Here is a 20,650-nt window from a genome sequence, read left to right as displayed (position 1 = left end):
GCATCCAAAAATTCTCAGGGTTCTGCTTGACCACTTAATATCTCAATTACCATGAATTAAAGAAAGGCATCAAGAGCTAAGAATGTAGCTGGATAGGTCTTTACCACATGGTCTAAAAAGCGTGTGGTGCTAAACAGGTGTAAAAACAAACCCAAAAATTTTTCAGAGGTTATGGCCACAATGCAAGGCATGTATTTTCCAATTATGCCTTGCCAAAAGACATTCTTGAGAGACTGTTGCCAGAAAGAGCTTGTTAAAGTGACATCAGAGGAAAAATACTAATTTATGACATGTGTTACATATTTTTCAGGAGCCTCAGCTGTCAAAGGATAACACTGCATAAGAATTTGTTCTTTTCCTATGTGCTGAACTCCATGTTTACAATTGCTCACCTCATTGCTGTCGTCCCTAACCCAGGCCTTGTAAAAAGGGATCCTGTAAGTACTGCATGACTCCTCTCCACCCTAACACCCAACTAAAATCACTATGGCCATGCCAAAACCTAGAATTCCCATTCCTCAGCTAATGATAGCCATCTGGGAAAACACACACAGAGTGTGCAGATTCTGAAAATTTCACTCAAACTTGCTCATATCCTTCACCAAGCAATAAAAATCTTTGAATTTTGTACAAGCCCCAGACTTGGTCCAGCCAGCTCATCCATACAAGTATGTGCCAGACCTCAATTTCTCCCAGCAATAACTACCTCATGATTCCCAACAAAGCCCCTGAGGTGATAGGTGCCTTTGGTGACTGCTTGTCCTTCTTCACAAACCACACACTGAAGAGGGAGAGGATGGAAAGAGAGATGGCTTATTTCAATACAACACACAAAAAGGTCTATTTGCTGTATCTTTCAAATTCAGAGGCAGTAAATCAAAACATTACTTGCCTTCTCTTAGGTAACTAAGGAGTTACTGACTGCTCTTAGGTAGTGAAACAAATTGTGCCAGTCCCTCAGCTGATAAATATATATGGCAGATCTCAGTCATCCAGCTCTGATCTTGCTCCCTAACCCAGCCATTACATTGTGCTCAGTCCTTACAGCAGCCCCAGACAATGTGATATGAATGCAAACGTGGTAAGTTTCATTTTAACACTCATCAGCTTGTAGTCTAATAAGATCATTCAATTATAATTCAACCATTTATGGCCTGCCCCTAATTTCATTAAAGGAATTAAATATTAGCACCTGATATTATCCGATCACATGTGTGTCTCTCAAATGTGTGCTGATTAAGTAAGTTAATTAAAGTAGAAAATATATTGCCTAAAGAAAACACCACCAGTCTCAGAAACCATCTGGAGATTAAAAAATAGAAGAGCAGAAGAATAATTTAAAAATCACATATTTCGTTTCTCCCCATTGCATAGCATCATGCATAGATAGCCTGTGCAAGAGGTACAATAAAAATACACTTGATATTTGAAGATAAAAAGCTGGCAGATGATATCAGGCACCTAAACTGAAGTAAAATCATTACCTCAGGGTTAAGAATGATATTTTCTGACAGCACAAATAAATTATCTGAAACGGTTTAAACTAAGAGTTGAGAGAGAGGGAAGGAATCTTCTGGTTTAAGATTTCATTTTAAAACAATTGTCTAACAAAACTATTTGTCTAACAAAAGACATTACCTAGTGTCTTTTGGCCTGATCTTTACTGGAAGTGAACTCTCAACACCAGTGAAGTCAATGACAGAGGATCCCATAGAGCCACATAGCCAGAGAACGGTTCCAGCCCACTGAGCATCACACGATGTTATCCCCAGCTTCCATTACTATGGCACAACAGTAAAAAAGTGACACCAGTGGCTGCCTTTGGAGGCCATGGAGCCCCAAAATGGTGCAGAGGTTCATGTACTACACTCAGATCTCAGGTTTCTGCTCAGAATATGAAGAGGAGCCTAAATGGTCAATGTAGTCATGAAAATGACCCAAGCAGTGTCCTGTTAACAAAATTGGCTGCAGTTATTGGCTAAGTAGATGTTTTGAGGAGCAAAACCATTGCTTTGCAATTTCTTCTTCCAAACCAAATTTGCAGGTCTTCGACTCAGCAGTGAAAGGCTGTCTACAGCCAAGGTACAAAACTTGGGGCCAGAATATCTGGGGTCTCTCATTTTTGTCCCACCATTGAGTATGGGATGAGGGTACACTCACTGCTTGATCTTGCCTCACATTCTAGATTTCCCTCCCAAAAAACCAAAAAAATAATAAAAAGGAGGTGAGGTGACCTGCTAATATCTTCTAAGTCTCCCAGTCTTACTAGAACATATATTCTGTTACCTTACTACTAACATAACACAATTTTAAGTTTGTGATTGGGAAAAGAAAACTAAAGACAGGAGCAAATTTTTAACATATGATGGAATTACAGAAAATCTCTATATAGAGTACATGAAGACTAAAAAAATACAAAAAATTCCCATAATATTTTTATGCTGATGTCTATTATCAGAGCAAATGAAAGCTTTACATCTTGGGTGTTTTCTATTCCTGCTGCACTCTCTGATTTAATTAGTCCACTTGAAGATTACTGCTTCTGACTTCCTCTAGTTTGCTGCACTTATCCACTTTCTACATGCAAATCTTTGGAGCTTCACAGGCTCATGTATGTATGGCTCTTACCTTTTGTATATACAGAAAAACTGAAATGTCTAGATTGAATTTCAAGCAATCATGGATACCACTCAGATAACAGCCATAAACTGAGATGAACTTGCTGGTATTTATTCTGCAAAATAATAAATGTGTTTCCACCCCAATAGTTCCTGCTTTTTTTTTCCTACCTAAAATTTCACAATAGTTTTTAAATGTGAAATGCCATGGGAAAATATTTTCAGTGATTCATAATTTATGAGGATATCAACAAACCCATATAATTTTGAAAGAAGAAAGGATATTCTCTTAAATAACAAGGAGAAGAGTCAGGAGGAGCAAGAGAGCAAGAGAGGAAACTTCCTAACTTCCTTCCTAACTCCAAGACAGCCCCATTCTCCCTGTGACCCAGGGAGAAATGACATGAGACAATCCAAAGTATCTTTTAATTGAGGACAGTCTGTACCACATCCTTACTCACATTGCTGCTAAGAGTAAAATCCTTTGATGATCATTCTGCTCATGTAAAATGGTAAGTCAAGCCACTTTTATAATAATCTTAACTTGTTTATTTACTTCATGTTCTCTGGTTTTACAATTTTCTCTCTCTCTCTTTCTCTTTCTGTCACATTTATCTGGATCTGAAACCATGGAAAAAAATGATTGGAGTCCAGGTGGCCATGCAAGAAATGAAGAAGCAATGGACAAGGTTCAAACACATTTAAACAAAAATAAACAGGACACATGTATGAACATTTATTTACATATACTGAAAATCTTCACTGCTTTATCTGAACTAGGAACTGCATTAATTATGCTGTTACTGGAACTGCATTCATAGGAAGAGATATCATCTATCACCTTCCCAAATGAGACTGACCCACAGTAGAAGGGTGATCCATGGACAGCACATTATGTTCTCCATTAAAATCTCCAGAAATATAAATAAAACTCTTGCTGCCAAATCTCTCAATACAGTCTTACGCATTAGATCTGTATTTTTTGTTTTCTGTATTCCACAGGAGTAGTCATTTTAATGCTCATACTGATGGGAGTAAAAAGAATCAACAGCTAATGCTTGAAGGGGTAGCCAGAAACTGAGCAATCCATCAGCTCCATGGGCATCATATAAATATGCCTTTAGGTGGGGCTAAGTTTGGTCACAAATTAGTAATGTCTCCTTAATTAGAACCTCTTCCACAAAGGCAGAGATCTTACTGTATTTTTTTTTTCTCTTTCACGTTCTAGTAGAAATATCTGCTCTCTTCTTTCTGCAGGTTCTTATGTAGCCTCTTCACCTGCCATTGTATGGTGTAAAAGTTTATATTGTGATTGCAGTTTTATGGAGGCTATAGCAAGGGCCAGTGTTCCACTAGTAGTTCTTAGGAGCCCTGTGTGGGGTTGCATGCTTGGCCACATTATGTCAGAGAGTAAGGACACAGCATCCATTCAGGCACATTCCAATCCCGCTGTCAAGTCCCATCTCATTGCCACACAGTTTCTTTAGGCCTTAATGTATAAACAATCTGTTCACCCTCTTATATGGGTTCAGTGTCAGACCTGGTATGGAAGAACCCAAAGCAATCCCTGTTTAATTACATGCAGCATGATTTCATTTCCTCCTGGCAGCACCTGTAACTAATTTAGCCCTTCAACATGAGGGGTGAGAGGATGGAGGCTGTTTTTCCCTCCTTGTGTAGATGTAGATATATTTTAAAGATCTTGATCCAGTTTACCACCCTAGCTGATGGTGCAACACGCACTCTGTGTCTCTGGCAGGAGCTTTTCCTGCCAGAGACATAGTCCCTTTCCCTTTGCAAGCATTTCACTAAGTTTGCTGACACTGTGAGCATGAGGTGGGATGACAAGGGACACTTGGTTATCTGTACTGCCCAAAACCCATCTCCTGGAACAAGCAAGCCTTCTAAGCACTAAGATCTTCTAAGCATCTTACTGCTTTCAGCATTATTAGTTAGACCAAGAGAGCACGAAGGCTGTTGTCCACAAATATTAAAGTTTTAAAGCAAGGCCATGGTAGTAGCAATACTAAAAATTCTAGCTTTGTTGTGGACACTAGAACACTATAAATAATCTCTCCATTAATAAATTAAAGTGAAAACCACTACTGCCAAATCATGTTAGGTTTTCCTCCCTATCACAATTGCAGCATAACAGTAGAAATAATACACTGGGCTGTGTGGACAGATGACAAGTGTAAAAGAATAGTTATTGTGATTTATGGGGTTCCAATATTGGTATTGCCAAGTTCCTAAAGGAATAGAGAGGCAATGTAAGACAAGAAAGCAAAGGAGATTTTGCAGCATTTTGGGAAGCGTGTCAATTTGAGTATTTTTTACCATACAAATGTTATTTTCTCACCTCTTCTTGCTTTCATTTCCTGCTGATCTAGCCTGGCAGAGCATGGGGGGTTTAAAACATCTTTTTATCAAATGTGGTTCTCATAAATTATATCAGTGACAACAAATGGCAAAACTGCTGCTCCATGTGATTGTTTCACATGTGACTTTTTTTCCTCAGTTGTTCCAGCAGACCTCCCTGGAAACAGCAACGGTGCAGATCCACAAGGAAAGGGGCACTTCTGTCTTCTGAGTTGTTTCATGTATTATATTTGGGGTAGAGCTTCAGGAGGTGCAATTCTTGTTAAATAATTTGATTCTTTTTTTCATGTGACTATTTCCACAAATTTCTGTCACTGTCAAAGCATTTCCGAAGTCTTTTATCTTAGTACATCTATTCCTCCATCCTGCTTCCATTAGATTATTTATCCTCAGCAGCCAGTTTAGAGACCAAGAGGTGACACAGAACCTGGTCAATTCTGAAATCAACAGAATAAGAGTAAGGACAGGAAGATTTGGCACTAATGTTGAAAGTTAGAGAGAAGTTGTCCCCACTAAGAAGAATTTTTTAATTGAACAAATCACCACATCACATTGCTAAGGTTCACAGTTGTGGCTGAGCCCATGAGGTGCAAGCAAGTAGAGATCCAATGTTCATGTGTCTGTGGAGGGGTGATCACAGAGGTGACAGGGAAAGGAAATTCCTACTCTATCTATCTGTGCCCTCATCCACAAAGAAAGGGAGAGATGATAGCTTTCATGTAGCTCGACCTAAAGATTTTTGTGTTAAAATAACTCAGACTCTATCAGATCCTGTGTACGGCCTCTTATTTAGGAGCCTGAGTGCCATTTCCTCCAGAAATGTGTTTCCAGAAAGAACCTTGTAATGCAAAATGCGTTGTTGCCCAGAAGCAGAACGCATCAAATCCCAGAGTTCATTCCCAGGTTTTCTGTTGCAATTTTTCTGCTCAGGTGAGGTAGACCTGCACTCGAATGCCCGGTACAAGTCCAAACTTCACATGAAAATATCTGTGAAAAGTCAGGTTTAACCTGTCATTCTGCCTTGTCATTATGCATCTGCAGCATCTCTGCACCCTGAAGCTCTGTCATTGTGGCAGTGAGAAGTGAGAACTCCCAGCACAGTTGCTCCCAAACTCAGTGGAATCTCAGCATCCCAGTTCTTGCTGTCATTCTTTTGTTTAGCCACAGTGGTCATTCACAGCCATGAGGCTATTGAAGCAAAGAACACACTGCAAAGCACACACTTTTGCTTTATGCAAGATGAGTGAATCAATTCTAGATTTGCTGAAATTCATTACATATCTCCAGAACTGCTGCTCAAAAAGGTGTGCTTACTTTACCTTCAGATCTGAGCTGTAACAATCTCTAAAAGGCTATTCATCTTCCACAGTATGGAATTGTGTTTGACTTAGATGCATTTCTGAGGCTTTTTTCATTTTTTCTTTTGGTCTTCCTAAGAGATGGGAGAGATGACAAAGTGAAGATGACGTAAAAATTTAGGATAGTACCTGGGCAACCATAATTTTCTATCAATTGTGCTGTCTCCAATGCATCTGAGGGACTGAAAGTTAAATAGATAATAATATGTCATTAGTCTCTAGGCATAGAAAATGTCAAGTAGCCACTCCTTTAATGTCAGATCAACAAGTGCAGATGCTAACAGTTGCCTTTTGATGGATTCTGTGTTACACTGTATGGACATGTCACATCCTGATGAACTTCTCTTTTACACAAGGTCTCCCACATTCATAGAACATGTAAGCAACTCAGGTGTTGATATTTCTCTGTGAATATAAAGCAATTATACACAGAAACATTCAAGATGTCTCTTCAAGGTTTTCTTGCAGTATGCCTTTAAAAGGGTCTAGCTGAAATGAGAGAAATTTGAGTATGAATTGCCCAAAAATATTTAAAAATCCTTAAAAACATTGGATTCTTCAAAAAATAATTCCCCTCAGAAGGACATAATGTTTCCAAAACACAATACTCTCCCTGATACCATGCTGCCACAGCTATTTTCCTTGCTGGGATTTGTCTGATTAAATGGCAGTGCTTCCTGTAGAGGCAACTGTGTTCTCAAACTGAGACAATTTACCTCACTCTAAAGTAGGTGGCTAAAACAGGTCAGGTGAATTAAATGCAGAGTGCCCTCTCCAGGGGCACTACATCATCCTGCACATCTATACCATGAAGTCAGACATGCCCTTCAATGACTGCTGTGCAGACCAGCAGTATTGCCCATTTTCAGCCATGCCCCTGCTACCCTTGGTTACCTTGTGTTTCTTGAAGGTATCTAAGACCAAAGAGAAGTAGCCTGACTCAGAAGAGGAAAAAAAAAAAGAAAGAACATCAAAGTGCCTTTACATGAGGACAGCCAAACCTGGAATAAGGGTATGGAAGAACAAACAGTAATGAACTTTCAGTAGGAGTTAAACATCAAGAGACTTGGGTTAGTTATGCACATGACCTTTAAATTTAGTTGGCAGAATGAGCTATTGGCCAATAATAGGTCAGTTGTTTGGATAATTGAATTCCTTTATTCACCATCTCACCTCTGAGTGGCTTATGCTTGCATACACCCAATTGACTGACTTTGCAATTTTCTGGCATCTCCTTGGCTCAACATCCTTTGAAGGGGTTGGCAGCTCTACCTAGCAGCAGGTCACCCCAGGAAAGACACAGGAGCAGCATCTGAGTACATCTAGAGAATTAAAACACTCATAAACATTTAAGGTCAGACACATCTTACATTTGGAGACCTGTTTTGCAGACCCTTACAGCTGACCTTGTCACCCCATGCTAAAGATAGACAAAGTTACACTCAGGGTAGTATCCATCTGGCTTATTTTAGATATATCCTGTTGGATGAGGTATTTTTTACTATAATCTCCATCATCTCTATCATTATCTTTTGATTACAGGAGAGATAGATTGGGTGTCTATATTTAGTATCACAAATCCCAGTTGTATCATTAGAAAACTCCTGGAGCATTTAACTGAGTTGTGAGTGGATATATCCATGTCATCAAAATGCACCTAGAGCCCAAGAATTGCTTTTGTAGGCCTAGATCTTACACCTCAAACATAAGGTAAGTGCACTTGACTGTTAGATATACTCCGTGCAAACTTAAACTACCCTGGCTCAGGGCTCAATGCCTGGATGCAGATTTGGGTAACTCTGCCTTGTCCTATTGTCCTGTGCCTGTGGCTCTTGCTCGAGTGTTATGGTAGAGGACAGGTGCCTGGAATAGCAGGAGCTCTTAACCCTTTCTGTCAGTGATTGCTTCCCTCCACTGGGAGAAGGTGGCAACAGATCCTGCCCAAATGAACAGCAGGTTGCACTGTCTTGTGCTTTTTTTTTTTTTACACATCCCTGCCCTTGTTTTCTCTCCCTCTTTGCTGGCCTATCTACTCTCCTCCATCAGTCAGGGTCATATCTACAATGACTCCCAGAAAAACTTCCTCTGACAACACCATTCAGAAACCAAGCTGATAAAACCCCTTGGGAATGGGGAGGCTGTTTTGCTTTGCCTCACACCTGGGTCACTCTTGCCATCCTGCGGGTAAGGAGCCAGTGGCCACTGCACACTGAGACAGGGCCAGATGTGCTGTGAGAACCCCTCTGCCCTGCAGGGCTCAAAGCTGCAGTCCAGAGAGAACTATTGCTACAGCAGCCAGGACTCAGGTATGTGCAGATGTAGCCTTATTAATTCCAGTCCAGAATGTGTAAATCTGGGCTGCCTGCTTTGCTATAGCATAGACATGGACACACATGCTGTTAAGAATATCCCCTGTTGTTTAATTTCATATTTTGCCATCTTGTAACACAAAACCTGGGAGCCCTCTGAGAACTGTGTACATTTCATTCTGTAAATGATTAAGAAGTATATTAAAACGTTAATCTTCCAAATCCCAGTATGCCAGGTTTCTGACTGGAACACAGTTTAATGGATGACTCATTGCAGATACATTGCATAATGGTGTGGTGTTCTGATAGCCAGTGATTTACAGCTACAACACTTAGCACAGTCTTGCTTTGGAAAAAACTTTTATTGCTTATTTGTGTAACATATGGATACTTGGAATTTAAGAATATTTTCATAGACTAGTGTTCTAATAGTCAGAAAAAAGCACCATTTTTTAAGGCAGAGCCGTAATCAAACTTGAAGCTACTCCTTTAAAGTGCTACGTTTAGAATGTTTGAGAATATATTGTATTGCCTTCAAATTGAATTTGAATAAATCATATCTGGCCTCCATGGCAAGCTGTAATCTTTTCAAGGAGGGTCATTTGCTGCCATGCACTGGAGAGGTTTCCCAGAGGTGAAGAGGAACTAGGATAGTAAGGCCAAATATGTTTATTTCCCTTTAACCAAAAAAAAGTGTACAGCTGTAGTGGTGGCTCATATAGCTGGCTTGTTTAAAATTTATAACCTTGGCTGGCATGTTCTCAGCAATTTATTTGAAATGTCGGTGGGGGGCATTTCAATGTATAGTGAACTTTGGAGAAGAGACTTTTCATTATGCAAGCTGAGGGGTTTTCCCGTACTTGCTTTCCATAGGGCAGGTTCTCTGCAGTTGACAAGGACTGATGTAAAACACAGACCTCCCAGCCTGCCAACCTGAGTCCCTTTACCCAGGAGAGCACTGCAGGAATGGGCACACACAGAAATCTGTAAGACTTTGCTGTGCCAAAACATAGTCAAGCCTTTTGCTCTGACTGAATAATGAGGACAACCTTTCGCAAAAAATTAGGAGGTTTATTTCATATTGAATTTTGTTATTATCATTGAAAGTGAAGGGTTTATGGGGGTTTATGCAGTCCAAGAGTTTTTACTTGACTTGCCCCATGAGGGTAAATGGTATAGTTAATGGTGCAGTTTTCTGTTCATAAGCTATTAACCAATAACCAAGGATAGCCTTAACAGAGAAATGACAAGTACATGTGATGAAAGGCTGCTGGATTAGCTGAGGAGAGCACTATGCCAATTACATTTTTGTGCAATTGCAGGGTCCTGCATAGGCAGATGGACCTTTGGGACTCCTTTGGCAGGACTAGAACATTAAAAGTGTTTATAACATGCCAGTATGCCCTGCAAAACGTCATAGACACCGTTTCTATCTCTTTTTGTAAAAGGAGAGTAAATTGTTTTATTTCTCCTCTGGGAAATATTCCAGAATCCTTTTGAAGTGCTTTTGTTGCATACTGCAGCTGTGGTGTTTACAAGATTTCCATAACTCTCTGCAAGATTTGTAAGTGAGAGGAATATGACTAACTGTATTCCTATTGACCCCTTTTGCCCCTGAGTAATTAGGCCACAATCATTGCAGTCATTGGAGGTTGCTTTTATAGGGAAGGAAAATCAGAAATAATGGACTCCTTTTTTTCTTGGATGCTGTCCTGCAGATCTGTAGAGAACCTTTCTCAGTTTCTCTGCTCATCAATGCAGTGCAAACACGTGGCCAGAGGCAGCCTCCTTGCTCACAGACTGAGTTTCTTTCCGTACTGCATTCTGCCAAAAGAGATTCATTCTTAGCCATCCTTCCAGAAGCACAAAAGGAGCTGCTTTTTTAAGGCTGACTTTGAGGGCTGGTAATTTTTTCCTGATAATTTTTTCACACTTAACCTTGCTATAGCCATCAACAGGACAGTGCAGGACAGTGCTGCCTGTTTCCAGGCTGTTGAAAAGTGGAGTATTTGTTATTCCTTTGTTCAGGATGCCAACCTGAGCAACAGTTATGGGGGTGCACTAGAAAGGACCTGCTATTTCCCCTCAGCCTGTGCTGCTCATGAATTAAAACCCACTAGCTTCAGTCACCTGCACACCAGGTTGCAGACTGAAAAACTCCCCTCCAGAGTGTGAAGGTGCTGCAATAATCCTTTCCTGGATTTCACTGTGCTGCATATTGTACAAGACACAGCAAGGACAGAGCCTCTGCCTCAAAGAACTTAAAACATAAGTTTTGTCTTCAGCAGAAAATAAACTTTTGCACATGTTTTTATCTCAAAGTTACCAGTCATAAAATCTTGAAACAGTCATAGATCTTGGAATGGTTTGGTTGGAAGGGACCTTAAAGACCATCTAATTCTAATACTCAATGTGATCTTGAACACTTGCGGGTACAGGGAGTCTACAACCCCTCTAGACAACCTGCTTGAGTGCCTCACAACCCTCATAGCAAAAATATCAGTCTTCATAAATTATAGATATCAGTATTCATAGATGATATTAAAGATTTATAAATTATAGTAAGGAAAACAATCAGTTATTAAGCATTGCACAGGTGGAAAATCTGCTTCTGTATCATCTTGCAGTTTTATTTTACTGGCTTCTGTAAAAATAAACACTATATAAAATTTACTATTTTTGCTATTTGCTCAATTAAGATTAATATACACCAAGATATTGGTTGCATTTGTCATATTTTATTTTTACCAACCCAATTCTTATCAGTAAAAGGTTCTCTTTTACTGAAAAATCTCTTTTACTTGTTCTAACCAAAGAAAAACAGTTTCTTTATTGTAGGAAAATATTTCCATTGCATCACTTAGCCATAGCTGAAACACACTGCATTTGTTGCCTCATCCAAAGAGGACTTTTTTATTTTTTGCTTTGAATAATATGAATTTAACATCTTATCTTAATGCACAGTTGTGTTTAAAATTTAATAACTTTTTCACATAAATTCCCAAATTAATGTGATGTGTATGAAAGTACTAGTCATAATAATCCTTTACTTTTTGCCAAGGGTTTTCTTACTACCCTAACTTATTACATCAGAAGTTATTAAGTTCCTCAAGAGTCATGTGTTTTCTGCAAGTCCATTGCTCTAAAGGATAAGTAAAAGATTTCATTTTTGAAGCCACAAGTCATAGTTCAAATGGAGGGTACACAAAATAAAGAAATGTTGGGAAATGAAATAAATGGAGTTTAGCACTACAGCTATCAGGGAATGTTTTTTCTATATGTTCATCTGTTTGAGCTACAGATACAAGTTCCAGCAGAGAGTGACTTGATTCTAATGGAAGCTATGTTCAGTCAGTCTCTGCTCAGAGGGCTGCAGAGCAGTGCATACAAAGAGGCAAAGAGGAGCAGGGATCCTCCATAGCCTCCTTCTTTTCAGTTGGGCAGTACGAAACAGGGAAATAATTAAGTCAAAATTATACACTTGAGAAGTACCATGGATTTTATTGCAGAACTCACCATCTGTGCTCAGCTCCTCCTCTAATTGTTCCTAGAGCCCAGGTGACTGGACGGAACGCTGGAACAATTTGGCCCTGGCAAGAGCAGGACCAGCCCATGTGCAACATGCAGGCACCCTGAGTCATTCCCACTACAGCCATGAGGAAAATGATGCCTTGAGCTCTCAGGTGGCCCATCTGACCTGCAGCTCCTCCTTGGAGACCTCCACAAGGAGACACAACACTGGCCCAGCCAAAACCTCAGACACAGAAAACTGCTGTGATGGCTCAGGAAATTTTCTTACGTTTTAGAGGCCGGGGTGGTTGGCTGATGCCAGGGAGGGCACCTGAATCTGTGTGCAGACTGAGGGAAGTGCCTGTCAGGCAAGGCAGCCCGGGTATGGATGGGTGATCAATAAGGGGAGAAGGGAGAAAGGAAAGCCACCAGCTAGGAGGCTGCATTGAGTGTAAGCTAGGAAACAAGACAAAAAACATATGGACCCAGACCTGTGAAAAACAGTCCAGGAATGATATAAGAACCTTACTGAACACTTTTGCCCACAGAAAAAAGGAGCAAATACATCTTATCATTTGTTTTGGTGGTAGTGGTGGTTGACTGGGTTGGGTTGGGTTCAGTATACAACTCTTTTTGGACACACTTTTAAGAACTGTTCAGCCACAGTGTGGAAGAAAGATGTAACAGTCTGTTCTGTCCTGCATGGTGAGAAGAAATCATGAATTACTAGAAAAGAAAAAACAGTTCATCACACTAATCTTGTCAGAATCCTATATCCTAAGCTATCAATAAACCTGTATTTTCATGAACACAAACCTGCACTGCAAACATTGAAACAGAACTAAATACACATGTTTGGGTAATTGGAAATTGGCAACAGAAGGCTGGCTGGATGACTGAGATTTTTCTGATTCAGAGGGGCAGTCCAGACAAATACAAAACATGCAGTCCCCTATCTGCTGAACTGCAAAAGTGTCTCTTGAAAGAGATGAGTGAATCCTAATGACGTCTTGTACAGCCCAGGTAGTCAGCTTGGAAAACATCTCCAGAAGTTAAGGGAAATAGTTATTCTCCTGTGGCCACAGACGGTGACTGTTACTTTGCCATCACTGCTATGACCTCAGATTTCCAGGTAGCATGTGGTGCTCCCCAGAAGCAGTGGGTCTCTGTCAGCACAGCACTGCCTGCCACTCCTCCAGGCCCTCCTGGATTGTGGTGACAAGGAAGTCCAGGTGGAGGACCTCACTGCTGTCCCTAAGAAAGCAAATGGTCATGAGACCCATTCAGAAGAGGAGCAGCATCATCCCTCACCAGCTGGCACTCCCGTAGTGGACACAACATGGCTCCCTCCACCATCTGCCCATGGCTTCCCAGAAATGTGTAGCCACAATCCCTTGTCAAGGTCTCTGTCTGCAGCCTTGTCTGAACCATGCATAGGAACCACTTCACCAGCTCCATGTAGCTCCACATGTCAGTTTGTTATTTCATCAAAATAGAGCAAAGTTGTCACCTCACAAAGTGGTAAAGACAGTATCCCTGGTACCCTACAAAAAGAATCTCTGCTGCCACAAAAGCTTGCACTTTCCAAAAGAATTCATTCAGAGCTGGGGCCTCTTTAAAGTGTAAATGACTTTGGCTTAGAAGAGAGACCTGAGAAAACTTTAAAAAGTTTGATCAAAAGGAATTAATCCAAATTGGAGCTAGATGTTACTGTCTTTTTCACAGCTCTCCTTTGACCCCCAAAACAAGTGGGTTGTTTCAGTTCTAAAAAAACCTTATCAAATTACTGAGTTTTTAAGGAAATGTTTTATTTTTCGGTATTTTTTTGAGTACTATTATCATAATTCTCTTCTACTTTGTGAGGGCTTTAATTTGTTTTAATTTAATTTATAGAATCACAGAATCACTAGGTTGGAAGATCATCGAGTCCTACCCATGCCTTAACTCCTCAACTAAACCATGGCACCAAGTGCCACATCCAGTCTTCTTTTAAACACATCCAGGGATGGTGACTCCACCACCTCCCTGGGCAGACAATTCCAGTATTTTATCACTCTTTCTGTAAAAAGCTTTTTCCTAAAATCCAACTTATATTTCCCTTGACACAGCTTGAGACTGTGTCCTCTCATTCTGTCAGTTGGTGCTTGGAGAAAGAGACCACCCCCACCTGACTGCAGCCACCTTTGAGGGAGTTGTAGAGAGTGATAAAGTCACCCCTGAGTATCCTTTTCTCCAGGCTAATTTAATTTAATTTAATTCATTTAATTCAATTTCATTACCTTAGTTCATCTCATTTATTAAATTTGAAATCCTTCACACTGATAGGTGCTGAAAAAAAATACGCAAAAACCAGAAAGAGCTGGGAATTTTTGTTCCCCTTTGCTTTTTATATCCTAACAGTAACATCTATCTTTGCCTACTTAAATGCAAAATGTTGGTCAAGTGTGTGACTTTCTCTCATTTATCTAACAGGTAAGCTGCAAAGTGCTGCAATTCTTTCATCAGTACATGCTGGGCTGCAACTACTTCTGGATGCTCTGCGAAGGCATTTATCTTCACACGCTGATCGTGGTGGCAGTGTTTGCTGAAGAGCAGCGTCTGCACTGGTATTACCTCTTGGGCTGGGGTACGTACGTTACCCTTTGTAGCAAGATGGTCAGCACACTCAGATTTTTGAATTCTTCTAGCACTTATGTCTCATTTATGATCTAGTTAATATCATTAGATCATAGCTTAAGGCTGAGTTCTTGAACCCTTAATTTGAGTGCATATAGCAACATGGGCTTAGAAACTTACAAAAAACAGCAGAACAAAGTATTTTTAATTTGCTGCATGTTGGGATTTACAGAAAGAAATGCTTAAGATCTGTTAAGAAAAGCTATGGGAGAAAATATATTTCTATTCAAGTATACTTCTTTTCTGAAAGAAAAGTTTTTATTTTTGTCACATATATGCAAAAACATGAATATGTGACAGTACCTATAAAGTATAATTTTCCTGGAATCAAGAGGGAAGATCAGTATCTGTGTCTCACAAAGTGAAGCAATACACAGCATACAAAGAGGAAGCAGAATTTCTCTGGAAGTGAATGCAGTATCAAATACATTTTTGCATATGTTGTTTTAAAAGAAAAAATTGATTTTACCTACTAAGTAGGTAATGGCTTTGCTGTCAGGACTGGTTTTGTCCAACAGCATGTGGTCACATGCATACTGCCCAAGAACCATGACTAGGTTTGGTTCTTCATCTCCGAATATGCATTCTCTTCTGTTTTCTGTTTTCCTAATGGATCCCTTGCCTTTTTAATGGGTAGCAGCAGATATTTTTCCTTTGGACTATCTGGTCCAAGAAAAGACCATATAAATATTATCAGTATATTACAATTAATCTTTTACATTTAAATCACTCTTTTAAATCCAGTCCACATCAGTGTTGACAGAAAATCAAGGTCAAGAGCTTTTTTCCAATTTGGCAGCCATGAATCTCTGGCCTCATTCCAATTTCTGGTAAGGCATCTCCCCTATCTTGAAACCACTGGAGCAGCAAAGGAGCAAATAATGGACCTTTACCCACTGTCCCACTGCACACAGGGATGTTCCTGCAATCCTGTCTGAAGCAGGCACAATTTATTCTATATTTGCCATCTTCTTTGGTGAAGTTGTACTTTTTCAAGATTATTTCATTTAGAGCAGGAAAAGAGAAAAATAGTCCTATTGCTTAAACCAAGAAAAAATAGGAAATTTTCAATTGGATAAATAGATAATTAGACAGATAAGTAATTAGATTAAAGGAAAATTACCCAGTTCAATACATTCTGAAGAAATTCAAAATACGATCTTAAGACACAAGTTTGGCATCTGATATTTCATCTTAAATAGGCAGTATCAGCAAAGTTATCCCCATCTGGATTTTCATTTTAAAATCTGGTCATCTACTTTCCTCTTACAATACAAGACTTAGTGCATTCTGGATACCTACATTACATACCAAGAAAATTAACATAATTTTTCTAGTTTATATACTTTGTAGTGCCAGATAGCAGTCTCCAGGCATGTAATAATTTGTCTTTGATGGTTTTTGTTTGTTTGTTGGGTTTTTTCTTAATGAGAACACCAGCATGCACTCTTTTTTCTTATGAGAATGGCATCTTTTCTAAGAAGAGAGGCACTTCTAATGCTTTTGGAATTATAAGTATGTGAAACATTATCAGCTCTTAAATGATGACAACCTTCCTGAAGAGCCCTAAATCAAGTTAGAGTTTCTGGACGTTGCCAAAATCCAAATAGCTGAGTCCTCTCAGAGCAAGCAGCTGTGCTACCACAAAAAATCTCATAGCTCAGAATATTTCAATATAAAAAGTCTCATAGGGATGTGAAACAGCAACCCAATGTGACAAGTCATTTTAAACATTTGCTTCCAGACAAAGCTTTTTCATGTCTCACAGAATAAGGCTTCCCAAAATAGTGTCACTCTATATCCAGTTGTGGAAGAGCAATATGGTCACAGACATATTTTTTTTTTCTGGTCCCATTCAATTTAGGCAGTGCAATTTAATGCACCTGTGACATCCAGCCTGCAATCTCAGCTAATGAGCCAGCTGTAGTAGTGCTGAGAACAGCACCAGAAGCACAGTGGGGAATTCAGGGAAGTTACCTGATAAAACACATATCAGTATCTGAGAGCTGCCCCAAAAACAGAGGGTAGTGGCAGTGGTAATAGGGCAGTGATATCTTGAGGAGGAAAAAGTTATTAAAAATGAACATAACTCTTGACAATGGTGTCTGCAGTCTTTTTTATTAAACTAGATGAATACTTACACATACACACACGCAAACTGGAAAAAAAAAAGAAAAGAAAAGAAAAGAAAAGAAAAAAGGTGATGATTAGCACCTCTTAACTAAAGTAGACAGAAATATTATTATACTATTATTATTAGCAAAATGGTCTGATTACAACAATCTGGTGACCCCTTAAGTTGTATGAATCATTGTAATTCCATTGATTCCAGAAGGAGTAGTAATACACTCTAACTTTAAACATCCATCTATGTTAATCAATGGACAGAGACACATTTCTCCAAAGGGCAACACAGAGGAACCAGAGCAGGCTGTGCTCGGAATTACAATTCAAGAGACCAAGGCAAATGTCCAAAACAAAGCCACTCATTATTCATTGCTATTGGTAATCTCTATGCAAGAAGATCTGTCCTACTTTATTTGGAGAAACCACTAATGACCACTATTTGTAAAAGAGTCTTATAAGAAAACTAAAAATCTGAACAAATATAAAAATATCTACAAAAGGTTTGAGGTGATTGAATGGAATTTGGCATGGGCAGATGTATTCCGAGGCTGATGCCATCAGCTGACCCCTTCTCTGGGATCCATTGCTGTGGATGTCATTTCTTATTTGTTATTGTTTCCCTGGGTCAGGAAATCACCGTTGGGCAGGACAAGTATCAACTGTGTGCAACTGTACTGTTCATTCTGGCTGCTTCAGGCAGCTTCACCCACATAAAAGTGAAAAGGGAATAACTTCTTTGGACAGTGCTGAAACTTGAGTGTCTTCCAAACTGTACTGGGAATACTGACCTAATTGCTAGTTTGTGCTGTAAAGGCAAGACCTGGCATGACCTAAAGGGATGTGTCCTATCAGTCCCTGGGATGGCTGGGGACCTTCTCTGCAGTATTCACTGCTCACCGTGTGCAGGTGGGACCGTGGTACATGTAACCACAACCCCACATTCTTTGATGCTCCACTTCTCTGCTACTCTCTGCTTTTTGGCCCTTTACATGAGCAACACTGAGCCCTAGAGTAGCCCATCCAGCCTGCACTTGGAAATCTGAGCTTCAGAGAGTCATGAACTTCTTAGCCTGTAACAAGCTAATGAGGACCTTCCACTTTCTTGAGATTTACTTTTGAGTTTGTTGAACCAAATATCCCAGGCTAATGCATTTAGCAGAAGAAAAAAGCTCTTTTTACATCATATGGCATGTTCTACTTGCAATAATTCAGGCCACAGTTTTCAGCTGAAGAAGTTTTGCTATTACAGAAAGGCCCCTTAAAAATTGTATTTCAATCTTCCAGCAAAACTGGCCTGGACTTGCTCCATTTCCCAATCAAAATTATTTTCTCAAGCTGTCAATCCCATGAGCTCACCCTGAGGTCATAAGCTCCTTTCTTTTCATTCTGAGCTTTTTGTTGTTTTGCTGCGCATCATCACCCAAAAAGGTAATTCTGCAGCCAGAGGCCTAGGAATCACTTTCTAAAAACATATAAAGGAGAAGGCAATCCAGTTTGTTCTCCCACAGCTGCACTGTCCTCCCAAGGAGAATTCCAGTAAGAACTCTTTTTTTCTTTTTCTTTCTTTCTTTTTTTTTTTTTTTTCTTTTGGCAGTAGAGTAAATAGCTATTGCTTCAAGATGCCTGGAAACATAAGTGTCCTGTTTGTGTATCTTAGGACCTTGTTTTCACTCCCCCACAATATGGCTAAGGATCCTCCATCTCTTCTAAATATTTCTATGAAACCACTAACATGTGAAAAAACCAGGAGCTACGATCTTTTAGTCCCTCCATGATTAATCATGGTATCAATAGGATATTTTCACACATTTTAATTTATAATTGTAGAATATCCAAAGCTCAGTAGAAATGTCCATGGTTCATAGAGAACAGGCAGCAGTAGCACCAAAGGTGTGTGCCAAGCTCTCTGCACAGGACAGACAAGGCAGCAGATCGTGTCCAGCTGTCTGTATGTGCAAGGCTGCACAAACTGGGCTCAGCACCATGGCAGAGGCTCCCCAGTTCCAGGCTTCTAACATATTGGAAAGGGATATGACTTTTAAGCAAGCTGAAGGAAGAACCTTTCAAGCTGGGAATAAGAACCTGAGCTTTCCATTTTTTTAAGCATGGCATGTTGCCAAGCCCAGTGCAAATTTTCTCCCATCAAAGCCTCCTCTGAGGTGTCACACATAAGTCAGATTATGTGGATTTATGGTAGTCACATCTCTTCTCCCTGTGGAGATAAAGCTGCGTGGAGTGGGCTTGGCTGCACAGATGCTGAGAACCTACAGAAGATACCACAAATTCCCGTCCCCAAAAAACCTCCTAGCTCCAAACACTTTCTCATGACATTGGCTCCAAAAGAGAAACTCTTCACTCTGTTTCTTATTGCTCCATAATCTGGCATGCAAGTCAATGTGCCCTTCTCTTGCTCAACAGTTATTTACATGATTTTAACAAGTGTCCCTGGTTCCCTGAGGGAAGACTCCTCTGAGAACAGAATGATCCTTACATCCTTCCCACACTCCCTGCCCACACCCTTCCCTGCAAAAGCCACAGCAGTGCAGGGGAGCCTGGCAGCAGCTCTGAGACACTGCAGGACAGCCGGGTCTGTGGGTTTTGCTGTTCCTTTTGGCCTGCCTTGAATGTTAATCTCTTTTGTATCTTATCATTGAGGTGTTGCCAGGATCTGGGTGTGATGGGATAAAGTCTTTCCTGAAAGATGTGATTTCACATCCATATGTTTTGTGAACAACAGACTTATTAGTGTGTGACACACATGAAATTCAAGCTAAACAAATACCAAGACTGATCTATAAATTTAATCATTTCAGGGTTCCCTTTAGTGCCAGCATCCATTCACGCAGTTGCAAGAGCCAGATACTTCAATGATAAGTGAGTAGCACATCTGTTTTTGAAGGAATTTAGCATTGTTTAACTGTGGAGCAAATTTTATTCAAGTTAATAACAAATGTTCATGCTGTATTTCTCCTCCAGCTGCTGGATGAGTGTTGACACACACTTGCTTTATATTGTTCATGGACCTGTAATGGCAGCTTTATTGGTAAGAATATTGTTTGCTATCAACAGTATAGTAAGTATTTTAGAAAGGTTGCTAACCTGAACAAAATAGAAGCTTCTGTACTATAAGCATTTTGGTCAAAACCCAGAAGTAAGTAGATGTTTTTCCTACTCAGTGTTATAAAGGACAGGCTCACAACACTTTTTTCCTGTGGGACTTGACAGGAATACTCTGCATTTAGGTGACATCAATAATTTAACTGTGCCTTAGCTGGGGTGAGCTGGTTGCTCAGCATGGGTTCTTCTGGTCACTGAGCTGGTATGTTCCAAAGGTAGGGAAATAAAGGAGTCCAGGGAAAGAACTCAAGCTGGGCTGTTTGAGTAGGAGGACAAGATTCCAAGTGCAGCTTGGCAATGTGCATACATAAAGCATCTGGTATGCCATTTGTGCAGTTGGGCATGGTAACCCTGACCTTCCTGACAGGTGCAGAAAGGGTTTTACTCAACCCAAGCCCCAAGCTCATGTCATTGTGTCACCCAAGATGCACTTTTGTCTTTTTATCTGCCTCTTATTGCAAACACCTGCGTGGACGTACTTGCAATAATTGCCTCAGAGAACAATAGCACAGTTAGTACTTGGAAAACTTTGAATAAATACCTTTCCATATCATAG

General features: G+C 40.0%; 1 protein-coding gene across 3 annotated transcripts in view; it reads left to right on the top strand.

Moving 5' to 3' along the window:
* CALCR (calcitonin receptor) overlaps nucleotides 1-20,650 on the top strand; it is a 159,085-nt gene that overhangs the window by 118,075 nt on the left and 20,360 nt on the right. For all 3 annotated transcript variants that reach the window (XM_064410244.1, XM_064410253.1, XM_064410260.1), the window contains 4 exons: nucleotides 311-437; nucleotides 14,647-14,800; nucleotides 19,791-19,851; nucleotides 19,954-20,020. In XM_064410244.1, coding sequence (XP_064266314.1) covers nucleotides 311-437; nucleotides 14,647-14,800; nucleotides 19,791-19,851; nucleotides 19,954-20,020 — 409 coding nt within the window. The remainder of the gene's footprint in view (nucleotides 1-310; nucleotides 438-14,646; nucleotides 14,801-19,790; nucleotides 19,852-19,953; nucleotides 20,021-20,650) is intronic.

Source organism: Passer domesticus, chromosome 1 (assembly GCF_036417665.1).
Source record: "Passer domesticus isolate bPasDom1 chromosome 1, bPasDom1.hap1, whole genome shotgun sequence".
NCBI classification, from domain to species: Eukaryota; Metazoa; Chordata; class Aves; order Passeriformes; family Passeridae; genus Passer; species Passer domesticus.
The sequence above is the reverse complement of the archived record's forward strand: the minus strand, read 5'-3'. Positions and strand labels throughout refer to the sequence as shown.